This window comes from Coffea arabica, chromosome 5e (assembly GCF_036785885.1).
Source record: "Coffea arabica cultivar ET-39 chromosome 5e, Coffea Arabica ET-39 HiFi, whole genome shotgun sequence".
In the NCBI taxonomy this organism is placed as follows: Eukaryota; Viridiplantae; Streptophyta; class Magnoliopsida; order Gentianales; family Rubiaceae; genus Coffea; species Coffea arabica.
This window is the reverse complement of record NC_092318.1, coordinates 50897682-50912452: the sequence shown is the minus strand read 5'-3', so window position 1 is coordinate 50912452 and position 14771 is coordinate 50897682. Positions and strand designations below refer to the sequence as shown.

General features: G+C 36.0%; 1 protein-coding gene across 1 annotated transcript; it reads right to left on the bottom strand.

The window, feature by feature from the left end:
• Positions 1 to 165: 165 nt before the first annotated feature.
• On the bottom strand, positions 166 to 6419 carry LOC113688543 (phosphoenolpyruvate carboxylase-like). Its single transcript, XM_027206389.2, has 11 exons — positions 6280 to 6419; positions 5749 to 5974; positions 4806 to 5197; positions 4619 to 4703; positions 3600 to 3822; positions 3179 to 3282; positions 2984 to 3071; positions 2548 to 2702; positions 1292 to 2290; positions 785 to 1171; positions 166 to 623 (listed from the first exon to the last, which is right to left on the bottom strand). The coding sequence occupies exons 2-11, from the start codon at positions 5917 to 5919 to the stop codon at positions 330 to 332; spliced, it is 2898 nt and encodes a 965-aa protein (XP_027062190.1). The 5' UTR covers positions 5920 to 5974; positions 6280 to 6419; the 3' UTR covers positions 166 to 329.
• Positions 6420 to 14771: the final 8352 nt, after the last annotated feature.

Here is a 14771-nt window from a genome sequence, read left to right as displayed (position 1 = left end):
AAACTGGACGAAGTCGATAGAGTTCAATCCACAGTTCGTCTCTTGCCACTACGCCACGCGAAAGGATAGATGGTTGAACATGCCAAGCCAAGCAAGAATGAGAACCTATTGGGTAAACTTATGTGCTTTATGCGTCACAACAACTAAGTAGAGGATACGTGAAGATTGTTCAAGTTCGAAGATTGTATAAGCACAACAAACTGATGATACAAATTATTCAAATTAACCATACAGCCTGGGCAACCATGGAAGGCAACCTTCAATATTGCTGCTGGTTTTTTAGGGAAAGCACATCTCTTACAATGGTTAGAAAGGAAAACAAAATAAGTTTAACCGGTGTTCTGCAGTCCAGCAGCAATTCCCTTCATTGTCAAGATGAGAGTGTCCTCCAAGCCAGGGGCATATTCACTTGTTGGATTCAGCTGAATATATTCAGCAGCAAGTTTTGATTCCATATACTCCTTGGATATATGAGGTCTGAGCTCCACATGGTAGTTTGGATCGCGAATTCGTTTAAGAGTATAAGCCTGAAGAAGATTCAGAGTTGTGATGTATGAATCGCGCAAGCGAAGCTGCTGCTTCAAGTAGGGGTCTCCTTCAAGAACATCCTTGTGTCCTGCAATCTGCAAAAAGCAAAACAGCATGTTGTCTTTACTTATGAAAACCATTCAATGATTTGATCTGACTTTTTCTTTAAAATTCATTTCCCAAAATTTCCCTAAGATAACTCCCAACTCCAACGGGACTTTAAGTAAAAATTAGCCGTAAAAATTTCCGGTAGTACCTGAAGCAGAAGTGTTTTTGTTTGCTCATAGTTTGTCCTCAAGCGCTCTCCAAATGCCCACAAGTCTTCTGAAACTAGGAGCTTATCATAAAGAGCAGCAATACCAGGCTCACCCTTGGCAAACACCATCTCAACTAAATCGATAGTGACTCTAAAGAAAGGCCACTCGTTGTACATCTCTTTCAACATTTGAAGGTTCTTAATGTCCTTCTTGATTGCATATCTGAAAGCTGCTCCAACGCCAAGCCAAACTGGCAGATGAAATCTGGTTTGCGTCCATGCAAAGATCCATGGAATAGCTCTAAGTGATTCAATGCCTCCACTTGGTTTCCGTTTTGAAGGACGGCTACCAATATTCATACGACCATACTCCAGCTCTGGTGTTGCCTAATCATGGGTAGAGGGAAAAAAAATCAAATTCAACAAAAATTTCACCAAAAAGAGCAGATAAAATGCAGATATTAATGAGGAGGTGCATGGTGCACGAATTCTGCATGAAGTACGTACAAGGCGGAAATACTCGACAAAACGAGGTTCTTTGAAAACAATAGAACGGTACTCCTCTGTAGCAATTATAGTAATTTCATCCATTAGTGCACGCCATTCAGGTTTTGGAGAGACTGGGGGATGCATCCCATGCTCAAGGGTGGCAGCAGTGAATCTCTGGAGGGTTCTAAAACACAGGTGCTCCTCACCAAATGATTGCTCAATAACTTCTCCCTGAACCGTAACACGAAGGGATCCATGAATTGTATCAGGAGGTTGAGATAATATAGCAAGATGGGTGGGTCCACCTCCTCGTCCAACAGTCCCACCTCGACCATGGAACATTGTTAGCTTCACACCATATTCCTTGGCTACTTTTATGAGTTCCTCTTGAGCCTTGTATAACTGCCAAGCTGCTGAAAGTCGTCCAGCATCTTTGCCAGAATCTGAGTATCCAATCATTACTTCCTGTTTACCATTAATCCGGTTTCTGTACCAATCGATAGAGAAAAGTCGTGCAACAGCAGCAGGAGCAGCCTCCAGATCATCCAGTTTCTCAAAAAGTGGAACAACTCTTAAAGGAATCTTCACATGGCATTCACGCTGTAGAAGTTCAACTGCTAGAACATCAGAAGGTGCTGTAGCCATTGAGATGATATATGCACCAAAGCAATCTGATGGTAGTTCTGCCAGGACATGGAAAGTATCCAAAACATCAGCAATTTCTTCAGTTTTTGGAAGGTCGGGTCCAAAAAGAGGTCGTTTGCCACTTAATTCAGACAGAAGCCACTCCTGCCTGCGTTCTTCTGACCATTCTTTGTACGAACCAATTCCCAAGTGATTTGTAATGGCGTCTAGAACATCAGTGTGGCGGTCTGACTCTTGTCTTATGTCCAGTCTCACAAGTGATAGCCCAAATGTAGAAACTTGTCTCAGAAAATCCAGAAGGCTTCCATCAGCAATGGGTTGGTCCCCACAAGCACAAAGAGATCTATAACACAGTTCCAGAGGCTCCAAAAACTACACGATAGCACAATCTTTCTATCAGTAAGGCGACAGGTATGAGTTTTTCTCTTTTTTTTTGGATTTTTTTTGCTTTTTGTGGTGGTGGTTCGCCGGGGAGGGGGGGGGCGAGTGAGGGGGGAACTTCTGTTGATCAGCAATCACATATAGTGCCAAATAGACTCAGAGATCAAACTAGAAGAAAAAATATAGATAATAGGCAACAGTGTGATTCAAAACTTTAGGTGCTTAGTAGTTAACTTCAGAAGTACTACCTGCTCAACATTGGTATAGGTTCCCTCCTCTGGAATATCAGAAGTTCCATGAGCTAACATATGTCGAGAGCGCTCGCGTGTCTGATACAACTTATCCCTCACATCAGCAAGTATAACACGATATGGTTCATTTGGTGGAACGTGTTTCCAGAATTCTGCCATGTTAAATTCAATGTTCATAAATCTTGAAGCAGAAAGTTTAATTTTAAGACACATAGCCTTCTTATTCATTGTCCAACAACTAGAGACCAAATGATGGTTTGAGCAGTTAAGAAATAGCGACAATGGTTCTGATGCATTTTTGTTTTATGAGAATAAAAGGGATGGTTATTATACTTGAACCTCAAACTCAGTTTCAAAAGGTTGTTTGGCAGAACGAATGGTCCTTATTGAATAAAGGTCTACAGCAAATTCTAGGAGTTACTTCCCTACTCACCTATGTAGTGCTTTGCATCTCTCTTTAAAGATCGGTGAAGTATGTCAGCTTGAACATGAAGCTCATCGCTGCAACGCCACATTGACAACTGACAAAAAAATTATAATGTAAAAAACTAGTACAAGCACATATGTTTCATAAGACAATGGAAAAACAATCAAAAGGATTCAAAAAGGTGAACTGGATAATAAAAACCTCAAACATGAGATCCTCTATCTGGGAGTAGTACAAGTTAGCAGCCATCATTCTAGCTAATAAGCAAACATCCCTTGTCACCTCAGGAGTTACCCTCGGATTACCTGCATTAAAAACAATAAAATCTCAATCAACAAACCTGGTGGGATGGCATGCATGAATAAACAAAAAATGTGGCCAACACCTTCTTCTTCCATATTCTATTTCTTAGGCCAAGGCATCCTTAGAAATTTTTAAAAGGTTAATATCATCTTTTTTATTTTATTTTAAAGGCTGACATAGCAAATGCCCATCTGTATAACATTTCATTACAGAACTCATGAAGAAGCATTAAGCAGTCCAATTAAGTGTCTTTTCCTGTGTGTGCAGCACAATGCATTAGCCATTTGAATAAGCTGGTTTTTTGGGAGAAACTTTATACCATCACGATCACCACCCATCCAAGAAGAGAATTGAATGAGAGGGGCATTGTAAGGAACACGTTCATTAATCCCAATGTTTTTAAGAGCTGTGTCAACACGTCGTAGAAATTTTGGAACACCCTTCCAAATTGTTTCATGAAAGTAGCTCATTCCGCCTCTCATCTCATCTTGTGGTGTTGGAGGAGTCCTTCGGATCTCATCTGTCCGGAAAGCAGCTTGAATCTGTTTGAAAACATTGCACAGAAACAAATGTGAGTGGTCAACCATTCTCTCCGATCAATTATCAGTTTTCAGTGATCACAATGGAGTCTACCTTAAGACTGGAAAGAAAAGAAGCTTAGATCATTTTCAGAGCAAGTATGAAAACGAGGTTCGAGTCTTTGACAAAAAGAAAAAACATGGAAACCAGAATATTTGAGTCTCAGAGTAAATAAACTGGAACAGCTCTCATATACGTGACCGTCTGAAGGTTTGTTGAAATCAGACAAAGAAAAAGTAAGTTAAATGTGAAGGGCTTTATATACAGGATGCTTGCGTCATGATATTATTGAATGTCACAGGATAATAGGGGATTGAGTGAGCATCTGATCCTAATCGTTGATGAGAAATGATATAAAGTTGCAATAGTACAAGCAGAGAAATCAGTGACAGATTAATAGAAGAAAATAAGTAGCTGTAACCAGTTCAGAAACAAGAAACAGAAGGGAAAGAAGCTGTGAAGTCGATTTGACAACATCAAAGTTACTATTCTGAAGATCAATCTATATCCAGTAGAGACCTTTTCTTGCTAATCACCCAAGGAATTTGAATGCTTTTAGCTACGTCAGATCTAGTAACTAATGGGTTGCATAATTTTGGCAGAAAAATGGATATGAAAGATACACTGAACGATGCAAAACCAGAGGAATTTGTTCTTGACTGAGAAGATGCAGTAATGTTGTCAGATAGTTTGGAAAATGTCTTGTGCAGAGCATGGATGTCAAAACTCCATCAGGCACAAAATAAGAGCTAACATTACCTCCCTCTGCAAGGCCTCATCAAGCTCCTGCTTATCATCTGGCGTGATGTCTTTGGCATATAACTGAGCCAAACAATTGCGTATCCTGACATAAGAGTATTAGAGTAGGAAAAGGAAAAGAAACTAAGAGAATTATACTCGTAAGCTTGTGGATAGAAAATAACAAGAGAGCAGTTATAGGACAAACCTTCCATGCTTTTGAAGCAATGACCTCCGAACAGATTGAGTAGGGTGAGCAGTAAGGACAAGATCCACAGTCTGATTTTTCAATGCATCAAAGACCTCTTGAGGAGACTTCTTCAAATCCAATACAAGTCTTTTCAGAGTTTCCTCTATGTCTGATTCAGTAATTGCTGAGTTTTCATCAGCAAAATCACCTTTCTTCAACTTGTTCCTCCTTCGATATGCTATCTGAACCTCCTCAGCCAAATTGGCTAAGTTAAGCGTGTGAGAAAAAGCTTTTGCGATGACAATGGAATCCCCAGGATCCAAGCTGGTTAAAACATGACCAAGATCTTCCAGCTTCTTTGGATCCTTCCTGCCTTCATATTCGGCGGAAAGTTCATAACATTCTTGAACCTATAATAATGAGATTAAAAGAACAGAACAAACTACATTGAGCAGACCTTGCAGACTCTGCAGATTATTTAAGCTAATGAACAGAGCAATTCACTACGAGATACAAATATGCACAAAGGCTTAAAGGATCTAAACATTACGGAAGCCAAATTACTGAAGGGCCATACACTTGACACTTCAAGTGATAATGACTCACTGGTGAATGACTGAATGGTATACTAAGATTGAAATCGGAACTTCTCGTTTAATGTCTATAGCAATTTTCTTCCGAGGAACAGATTAAACAACCAAAATTGCCATAAAAACACAATCTTGATCATTAAACATAACCTGGGTTTTTCAAAATTCTGATATTACTTCCCTCACATTGGAATCATCGAAAACAAACAATGCCCCATCTAAAAACTGAAAAAAGACCGAAAAAAAAATTCCAACTGACTTATTATATGGATTGTCAATATAAAGATCAGATTTTTTTCATCATAACCAAAATTGGATCTTGATCAAAATCACCTAAATACGAGCTGGAAAAATAAAATCTATATGCATACCGTTTCTTTAAGGTCCTCGCCGTGTAAGTCCTGAAGAATGTCAAGGAACCGGTCTAAAAGCAAAGCATCATATTCAACAAGCTTGTCATCATCAGACACTTTGGCAGGCACCAAAAGCCTTAACTGGGCATCAATCGATGCCAACTTCTCTAAATTCCTATCAGGAGCCATAATCTCACTCCCAGGTCTCAACCACTCTCAATTTGATAAGTACAAATGGCAGTCCCTGCAGTGAAGTGAGCAGAAAAGTAAATTGATTTGGATAGCATGAAGTTGACCAAAAAAATCTGATCATGACTCATGAACGCAGATAGTAGGGGCCATATGAAAACAAATGCCAATCAGCTAACTTTCGGCTATTCGTCACCGTCCAATTAGGAAACAAACAAAATGCAGCCAAAATATACTAATGGTTGATACATCAATGGCTCTGTGTGCGTGAGTATGTGTATATGTGTGTGTGAATCCAGCATCTCATTTTTGGTTAAGCCCAGAAACTGAAATGTAGTGTCAGAGTAAGGTAAGAGGTACCTGAAAAAAAGAAGACGTGAGAATTTGGAAGAGGACTTTGGGGAAGAGCTCAGAGATGGGGGGCAAGAGAGTTGATGTACAAAGCTGCTTTTGCAAATGTTAGCTATTTATAGATTAGAACTGAGAAGGAATTAAAAAAGGAAGATGCAGCGAAATAGTTCTTCTATTTCCTTGAAATTTTGTTTTTTAATAATGTACCCTTTAATTTGTTAGCTATTTATAGACTGAGAAGGAATAAAAACAGGAAAATGCAGCGAAATAGATCTTCTATTTCCTTAAAAAATTTCTAACTTTTTGTTTTTGTTTTTTAAATAAAATGTCCCCTTCAAATTTCTACCAACTTGTTGGCTGGATCTTTAAGTTTAAGTGCAGCCTCCACCAAAGCCAGCAAGCAAATTGGCTCACTCTCCGCCTGAACTCAAAAGAAGAATTTCCATCAGACCCGCAAAGTCAAATACACGTCTGTCTATTTGCTTGCTTCTCTCTGGTAGCTTTTGTACTGTCTAGTTTGCTGTTCAATGTTCCAATACTCCTAACATGGAATATGCCTTCCTCGGCCACCAAAGATTCTTGATTTTTTCTCCAAAGATGGTCAGATTTTGTATTCTTTAGTTTTTGGTAGTAATTGATAGCTCCGCTATTGGAGAATAAGATGCTTCAAATTTTGCAGTTAGAAATGGCCAATGGGAAGGCTTTGTGCTTTTAATTTTCACTCTAAGGTGTTGTAACAATTTGACTCAGAGAATACATCAATGATTTGATTACAGCAGCATATCTCCAAGTTTTGTGGTAGTAATTTGGTACTACTAGTTAGTTATATGTATTTTGACAAAAACAAAAAAAAGTTAGTTATATGTAGGTAGCAGAGTATATCTTTCATTTCATGGGCACAGCATTCCTCAATCACGGATGAGATCCTGTAATAGTGAAAACCGTAATTGTTGTCCAATTTTCTCTATAAATTTGATGAATAGTAGATCCCACTGGTTTCGTGATTGGTTCAAAGTCCACATTTCAAGGTCTACAATTACGACCTGTAGCTTTCGAATAGTATGACCTACCAAATACGTAAATCAATCAATCAGCCCCAGAGAAGGTTCAAATCCCGAGTAAAGCGATCAGTGAAAAAGCTGGGCAGCCTTTCCCAACCCGCAGATGATTAGTTGGGTCATTAGGTATTACCAGTCCGAAAACTCAGATACCTCTGTGTTGCCAAAAAAAAAAATCAATTATCCCCAGGGCTAGAGCTGGTGGTAGTAGCATAGTTAGGTGAGTACCACCGCAAATGTTCGAATCCTGGGTGCAACGGTCGGTGATGTTGGGCAGCCTCTCCCGATCCGCAGAGAAATAGTTGGATCGTACGATAATCAGTCCAGGACGCCAGATACCTCTGTGTTGACAAAAAAAAAAAAAATCAATCACCCCATTTCCCTGCTCATCAATAAATATAAATAAATCAATACCTTTTCGTGTCACGTACTAGTACTTTGCTAACATATACAAACTGAGATGTAATTGCAAAGAACCACTCAACTGAAAGTGGCCACAAAAGAGAAATTTTAGTCGCAGCGAGAAAAATTAAAAAGAGGTATCAAAACATTTCTTTGATTTAATAGGTTTATATATCTATCAATCCCTTACACATAATCTCTTTAGATTCCCCTTCCGCCTAAATTAAAATAAATTAGATTATAAAAATATTATTTGTGTTTGGATTGTAAATTATCTGAGATAATTTTGTAAAAAAAGTACTGTAACACTTTTTTGATATGATACATGTGAGATAAAAAGGTGATTGAAAAATGTGTTGATGATGCAAGTAAGTCAGTGTGTGTAAATAAGGTGTAAATAAAGTGTAATTTTTTACAATCCAAAAGAGATGTGATTGCAACGATGATGATGACTATCTAAGTTCAGGGGCATAATATTATTTATCCTCGAGCAAACCTGAACTTTTGCTTTGGCATCAGCGCGATGAGAACTTTCCCAGTTAACAATTCATATGTTATTGGTTCGATTACGTGGAGGTGGAGTTGTCGACCTTATATTCCTTTTTGTTACGGCATTTTTTAATTGGAACTGCATCAAATTTCCTTTTCAGGGGTCACCTCCTTGTGGGCAATGATTTCTTATCAATTTTCGGAAATAATTCTTGCTGAAGATTTTCTATTTGAATTTTGTATGGTAAAGATTAAAAGTTGAAGAAATTTTTTTTAAAAAAAGTAGGTTAGTATACTTATTTGTGATTTAGTGTCAGATATTTCAATTTGAACTCAACTAATTTATTAATTTAGAACTAAGGTCAATCAAACTTAGCATAATCGAACTCAATTGAGCTTACGCTATATTTAATATTTTATACGTTCTAAATAACGGAAAATAGGAGGGACATTTTAGATTAATAAATATTAAAAAAATACAAACAAATATGCATGTGTATGAGGTTAAATTAAGTTAGTGAGTCTTCGAATCTCACATATATGTATTCAAAACAAATTATCTGAACGCCACCAAACTTTTGGAATCGTTGAGTTATGATTATTGAACTATTAAAAGTCTAATTTTGGCCATTGAACTATCTAAAATTTAGATTTCGAGCCATTTCGTTAGATTTTATTGTTAAATATGATAGATCCGAGCGCTCGCACGATTCACAAGACAATAGAAAAGAGTATAGTTAACGATTAAATTCGATAGAATAACTCAGAATATAAACTTTAAATAATTCAATGGTCAAAACCAAACTTTTAATAGTTTGATAACCAAATCTCGACGATTCCAAAAGTTGAGTGACCATCCAGATAATTTGCTCTACCTGTTCATGTTTGAGCTTGTCTAACCATTGGAGTTTCAAACTCAGCTGAAACTCTGTCAAATGCAAGGTGGAGCTCGAACTCCAACCACGTAAGCTCCCAAATAACTTTTTTTTGTAGTTGGACTCAATCGCAGTCTTAATCTCGTATAATTGACACTAACGGTTGCTAAAACCCTGAATTTTGTTGGTAAAAAATGGAGACGATTGCTCCATGGCTATTCACTTAATTAATTATTATGGATCCCTGGGGACCATGATGCTGACCACCTATCGCACGGCAGACCTGGCCCTCTTCTTTTTCATATAATTTAACATTTTGTACGTTCTAAATAAGGGATAATATGGACATTTTACATTAATAAATATTTTAAAAAAATAAAGCAAATATATATCTATGTTCGCGTAGTCGAGGCTAATGGTCCCACCATTTGAGATTACAATAGATTATAAAGAAGACACAAATAAAAATACTTTTAGATTACCAAAAAAATTGAGCTCCTTAAATTACGAAAACACCCTAAAACAAATTTTTAAACAAAAACATAATATGAAAACAAGTCATCGTCAGATTAGTAGCTCGAAGAAGTCGAGTTTCCTCAGTTGAAGCTCCTCAATGGAAAACAATTGCAAACATCATCTTGATTCATGACCGCACGCTTCACTCAAAGCAACAAAATAATTTACTGGGTAACCACTCCAGACAGGATTTATTGCTGAAATCTTTAGTCCAAGTGGGATGGATGAATCAATTAAGAGATGCCAATAATGAGATGATTATTCAATTGCATTCTCCAGCAGAATCTATCTGAAAACAAGTATGCATGATCTGGTGCCACAAGAACTAAACCCCAAACCTGCACCAGTTATAACAATATGCTCCAATCAATTGCTTTTGCTTCCTTCTCGTACCCGGGGAAGGTCATTGCAAAAGCGATTGCTTATTTTTTGTCACTTCATATAACGTTCAGTGGGTTCCTTTTCCTATAGTTTATGGTTTGTTGGGCAATAAAATTGGCATTGGAATGGTTTAAAGCTATGCTAGGTGAAAGGAATTTTGGCCCACATCTGTTCATTTGTTTTTCTCAAATAGTTGTTTGGACTCTTTGGATGGTGTTTTTTGTTATAAAAGTTTATTTGTTTGCATTATCAATAAATTTTTAATATTTTTTTTATTTTACATATATTATATCAAAAAGTGTTACGGTATTTTTTCAAAAATTATCTTAAATAATCTAACACACTCCATCCATCGAGTTGCCTGTTAGATTAGCTATGATTTTGAAATTCGCATCCTATTCCTAGTATAGGTTCTGTTGAAATTTTGCGCAAAAGTTCGAGAAGGAAAGGAAGACATGCGAGTGCCAATTTTAGTCATGTCATATCACATATAAATTCAACATGTACGATTGGATCATGTCATGCAATAATAATTTTATTTGTTTGGATAGGGTATTATTTGAAATAATTACTGTAGCACTTTTTGTGATGTGATGTATCTGAGATAAAAAGGTGGTTGGGAATATAAAAAGGTGGGTTGGAAAATGTGTTTATGATGCAAGCGAAATATTATTTTGGATAAGTTTTGTATCCAAACACTCCAATTTGTTAGTCACGTAAACCCATATTAGTGATTTATTTTGAGTTTTCTGGACGCTCATTAATACGTTTAAATCATATTCAATATATCATACATATATATATATATATATATATATATATATATATATATATATATATATATATATATATATATATACACACACGCGTGTTAATATTTATTATTATACTACATATTTATATACCTGAAGTATATCTTAACGGGTGCCTATCCATTAAATAAACACATTTAATTTAATTTTTTTTTTTTCAATGTTCTGTCAACCTTTTGTTTCAACCGGAGTATTATTTTCCTTGTTGGCCTAGTAAGGTGAAAACACCACACCTTTGCAGTCAATGTGAGAAATATTGTAGTGGTTTTATCACGCTTGAACTTCCATCATCAGATTTCTAGATTTGGACCACCTTGATTTTGGGCATTCTTGACTCCTTGATCCCCGAACCCAATACAATAATTCAGTTTTACGTGCTTATTCGCTTATCTAATGAAAGGTTCAAGTTTCAACACAAACTTTTAACTCTTACCCCCTTGTCAAAAAAATAAAAAAGGGTGAAAAATGCCGGCTAAAGCTCTTTATTTAATTTATATTTTCAACAATTAAAGGTCTCGTTGCTTCATTTTATTGACTAAACGAGTCTATGATCTTTTTAATTAACAATTTTTTAACAACATGTTGAACTAGGAGTTAGGGTGGTTGATAAGTAGAGTGAATTGTTCTGACCGCCGGATATGAAATTAGTTCTAACTACGTGTGGGTTATGACATATGACAAGATATATGAACACTAATTCAAGCCAAAGACTTGGAATCCCTAACATGGAAGTTGACTTCCAACGGTTATTCTAAAACTGCAATTTTACAACCCTAAAAAAATGCTGTAGGAAAAATCATATTCTAAAAGTCTTGCTTGACTATATAGTAGTAAAGAAAAACATGAACACTGTAATTCAAGCTAGAGACTTGGAATCCCTAACATGGAAGTTGACTTCCAACGTTCCATGTGGTTATTCTGAAACTGCAAATTTTCAACTCTAAAAAGTGTTGTAGGAAAAATCCATATTCTAAAAGTGTTGCTTGACTATAAAAGTATGCAAGAGAGAGGATTTGGTTGGATGGATAGAAACGTGGAAGGAATAATATGTTGAAAATATTGCGTCCATGATCTTTTACTTAAAAAAAAAAAGAAGACGAAAAAGAAGACAGCGATGATGACTATAAAATAAAGAAAGATCGTATTCTACAAGTCGAATAATTTTCAAGCTTCAAGTCTAAGATTGCAGTATGTATGGTGGGGTTTGAGCATATTCGAACCTGTCTATTGGATAATTAGCCTGCAAAAATTGACCGGAGGAAAGAACTCATAGTCGGAAACAAGCCAGCAAAAACATGATGAATTCCTTATTTTGGCACTCAACAATAATAAATCAACATTTTTGTTCCATTAATGCACTTCAGTTTGACCAATAAATAATAAATAAATTGTCATAGCAAGTAGTGGTATATTATGTAACTTATAGAAGTAAAATAAGACAATAATGAGGGGACCATGGGCAGGCAACCGTTACTGGCAATTATGTGCATTTTGCACACGGTGTAATTTACTTTCAATAACGTGTAATTTTAGAATAAAATTTTGTGGGTTCCATACATGTTGTTAAAATCAAAATACAAGATGAAATCTGGACTGTACAATTTTTTTTAACCAAATTTTGACCGTAAAGTAAACTGTCTAAGGACAGTGCTTCTTATGACTGTCCCTGCCTCGTATGCATAACGAGCAGAAATGAATTAGTAGATTAACCAAATTATTGGGACAAAGAAAAGAAATGTGACTAGGTACATTTGATGTTTCGTTTCCTTAATTCTTTGTTTGGAATTGACTTTTTCTTGATGGGGCAGCAGTGGAGAAAATGATAGATGGTGACATATCGGAACTTCCACGGTGGGTGGCGTGTACGAATTCCAGCTCTGTCAATATACCACATGGCGTGGGCCGTGGAGAAGAGGAAAGATGATAAGCTGCCTCAGTTATTGACTGCATTTTGCTCTTTTACTTCATGATCAGTCGTACAACTGATATTTCAGTTTTAACCAGACTTATCAATTCGAAAACTTTTTTTTTTTTTTTTTTGCATCCCTGCTTGGCACATTTTTAGTAGTCTATTTTTTTCCCTTCTTAAATTCAAAGTCTTTATAGCTTATTTGACCAAGAGTTCTAAACCAGAGTTGAAAGTAATAAACCGTCGTAAAAGAGTGAGAGGAATGTGCAGATTGTGTTGCGTGTTGGGTGGAGGGAATCCCATCACTAGCTCTCTTTTTCAAGCTGTCGGCTGAGGGTGTTTGAATTGCTAGCTTTGTGAGACTTTTTTTTTTTTATTTTTACTTTTTGAAAATATTTTTCTAATAAATTTTTCAATCATTTTTTTGCGCAAGATAAAAAAAATGAACTTTATATTCATCGCATCTCAAAAAAAGTTGCTTTTTAATGCTATTTTCTTGTAAAACCTGCCCAAATTTTAAAAAAAAAAAAAAAATCCAGTCTGAACGAGCTCTTATCAAGCTAATGCACATATTTTCATATGAAAGCTAAACTGTGCTCTCAATTATGGCATGAACATAAGACGCTTTATTTTTGTTTGTTTGAATTACACATTATTTTCATCTTATTTACACACACTGACTTGCTTGTATCATCAATACATTTTTCAATCATCTTTTTATTTTACATACATCATATCAAAAAAAGTGCTATAGTATTTTTTCACCAAATTATCTCAAATAATTTATTAACCAAACACATTTGTTTTTTAACCTCCGGCCAAGACAGTTGATAGGCATGAAACAGATCTTTTGTCTTCTGTTTTTCTGGGCATAGGCAAGTATGAAGCATGAAATTACACACTTTTTTTACTACTTTTTTTTTTTGGCCCCTCCGGGGAAGACAGTTGATAGGCATGGTATGAAAGCATGAAAAATACACACTCTTTGATTCTTCTTTCTTTTTTCTTGTGGTGAACAAAACATAGAATTCTTTCCAAAAAAAAAAAACATAGAATTGTTTTACCCAATCACAATCTTCCTATGGTCAAAGTTTTCTCTTGATTCAAGGATATTCAGGAGAAATATATAAAACCAGCTACAGTGTCGGATCCGCGGCAAACTAGGAAACCTGACATGTTTGGGTCGGCCCATGGTTGTCGGCACCAATAAATTACCTATTGTTGCTCTGATGACCCACGATGATATCAACTTTCTTTATTTTCTGGATGGAGTATTATTTCAAATAATTATTTGAAATAATTACTGTAGCACATTTTGTGATATGATTTATGTTAGATAAAAAAAATAATCGAAAATATAAAAAGGTGGATTGAAAAATATGTTTATGATGCAAGCGAAATTTTTTTTTAGAAAAATTTGTTATCCAAACATAGCCTTTATTTCTTCAAGTGGAATAAACCTTTAAAGCTTAAACTTCACAAAAAATTTGTAGCACTTTATTTATTGAGGTCTTATTAGTAGTAGCATTGACCTGGATTTCTAAATTTGGAAAAGAAAAACAAAGAAAACAAGCAAGCTGATATCTACCTCAAGTTAAAAAAAAAAAAAAAAAATTTTTCAGTCAACTCTGAGACAAACAAAATATAAAAAATAGATGGTTTCGTTAGACTGACTTAAAAAATGTGGGATTTCCCTATAATTTGCATCCAATTAGATCCCAGGGAATTGATGCAAAGCCAAAGAAAAACCTAGCTAATGAGTGATTGAAGCATGACAATGGAGATTGTCAAGGTGCAATAAGTTTGAGGGTTAGGTTTCAATTGTAAACTAAGTACCAGTAAATTATTACTTGTGCGGCATTGTGATTTCATAAAGAGACGGAGTCCTCCTTAGCGGGCTGGACTGCCCAGTCCAAATGAGACTGGTCTAACAAGCCTCTTAATCGACAGAGACACAGATCCGTTATTGGGCTTTTGGTACCTTATGTTTGGGTTAATAAGCTATCGTCACATATAATTTCCAGATTGGCTCTAAGAAGACTAATTGAAGCTGCAAAGG

Excerpts from the sequence above, each read along its gene's own strand:
- LOC113688543 (XM_027206389.2), bottom strand. The coding sequence starts at position 5,919 with ATGGCTCCTGATAGGAATTTAGAGAAGTTGGCATCGATTGATGCCCAG. Across the intron at positions 4,704-4,805 it reads TTGCTTCAAAAGCATGGAAG|GATACGCAATTGTTTGGCTC; the intron begins GTTTGTCCTATA and ends CTCTTATGTCAG. Across the intron at positions 3,072-3,178 it reads TAGAGGATCTCATGTTTGAG|TTGTCAATGTGGCGTTGCAG; the intron begins GTTTTTATTATC and ends TTTTTTTGTCAG.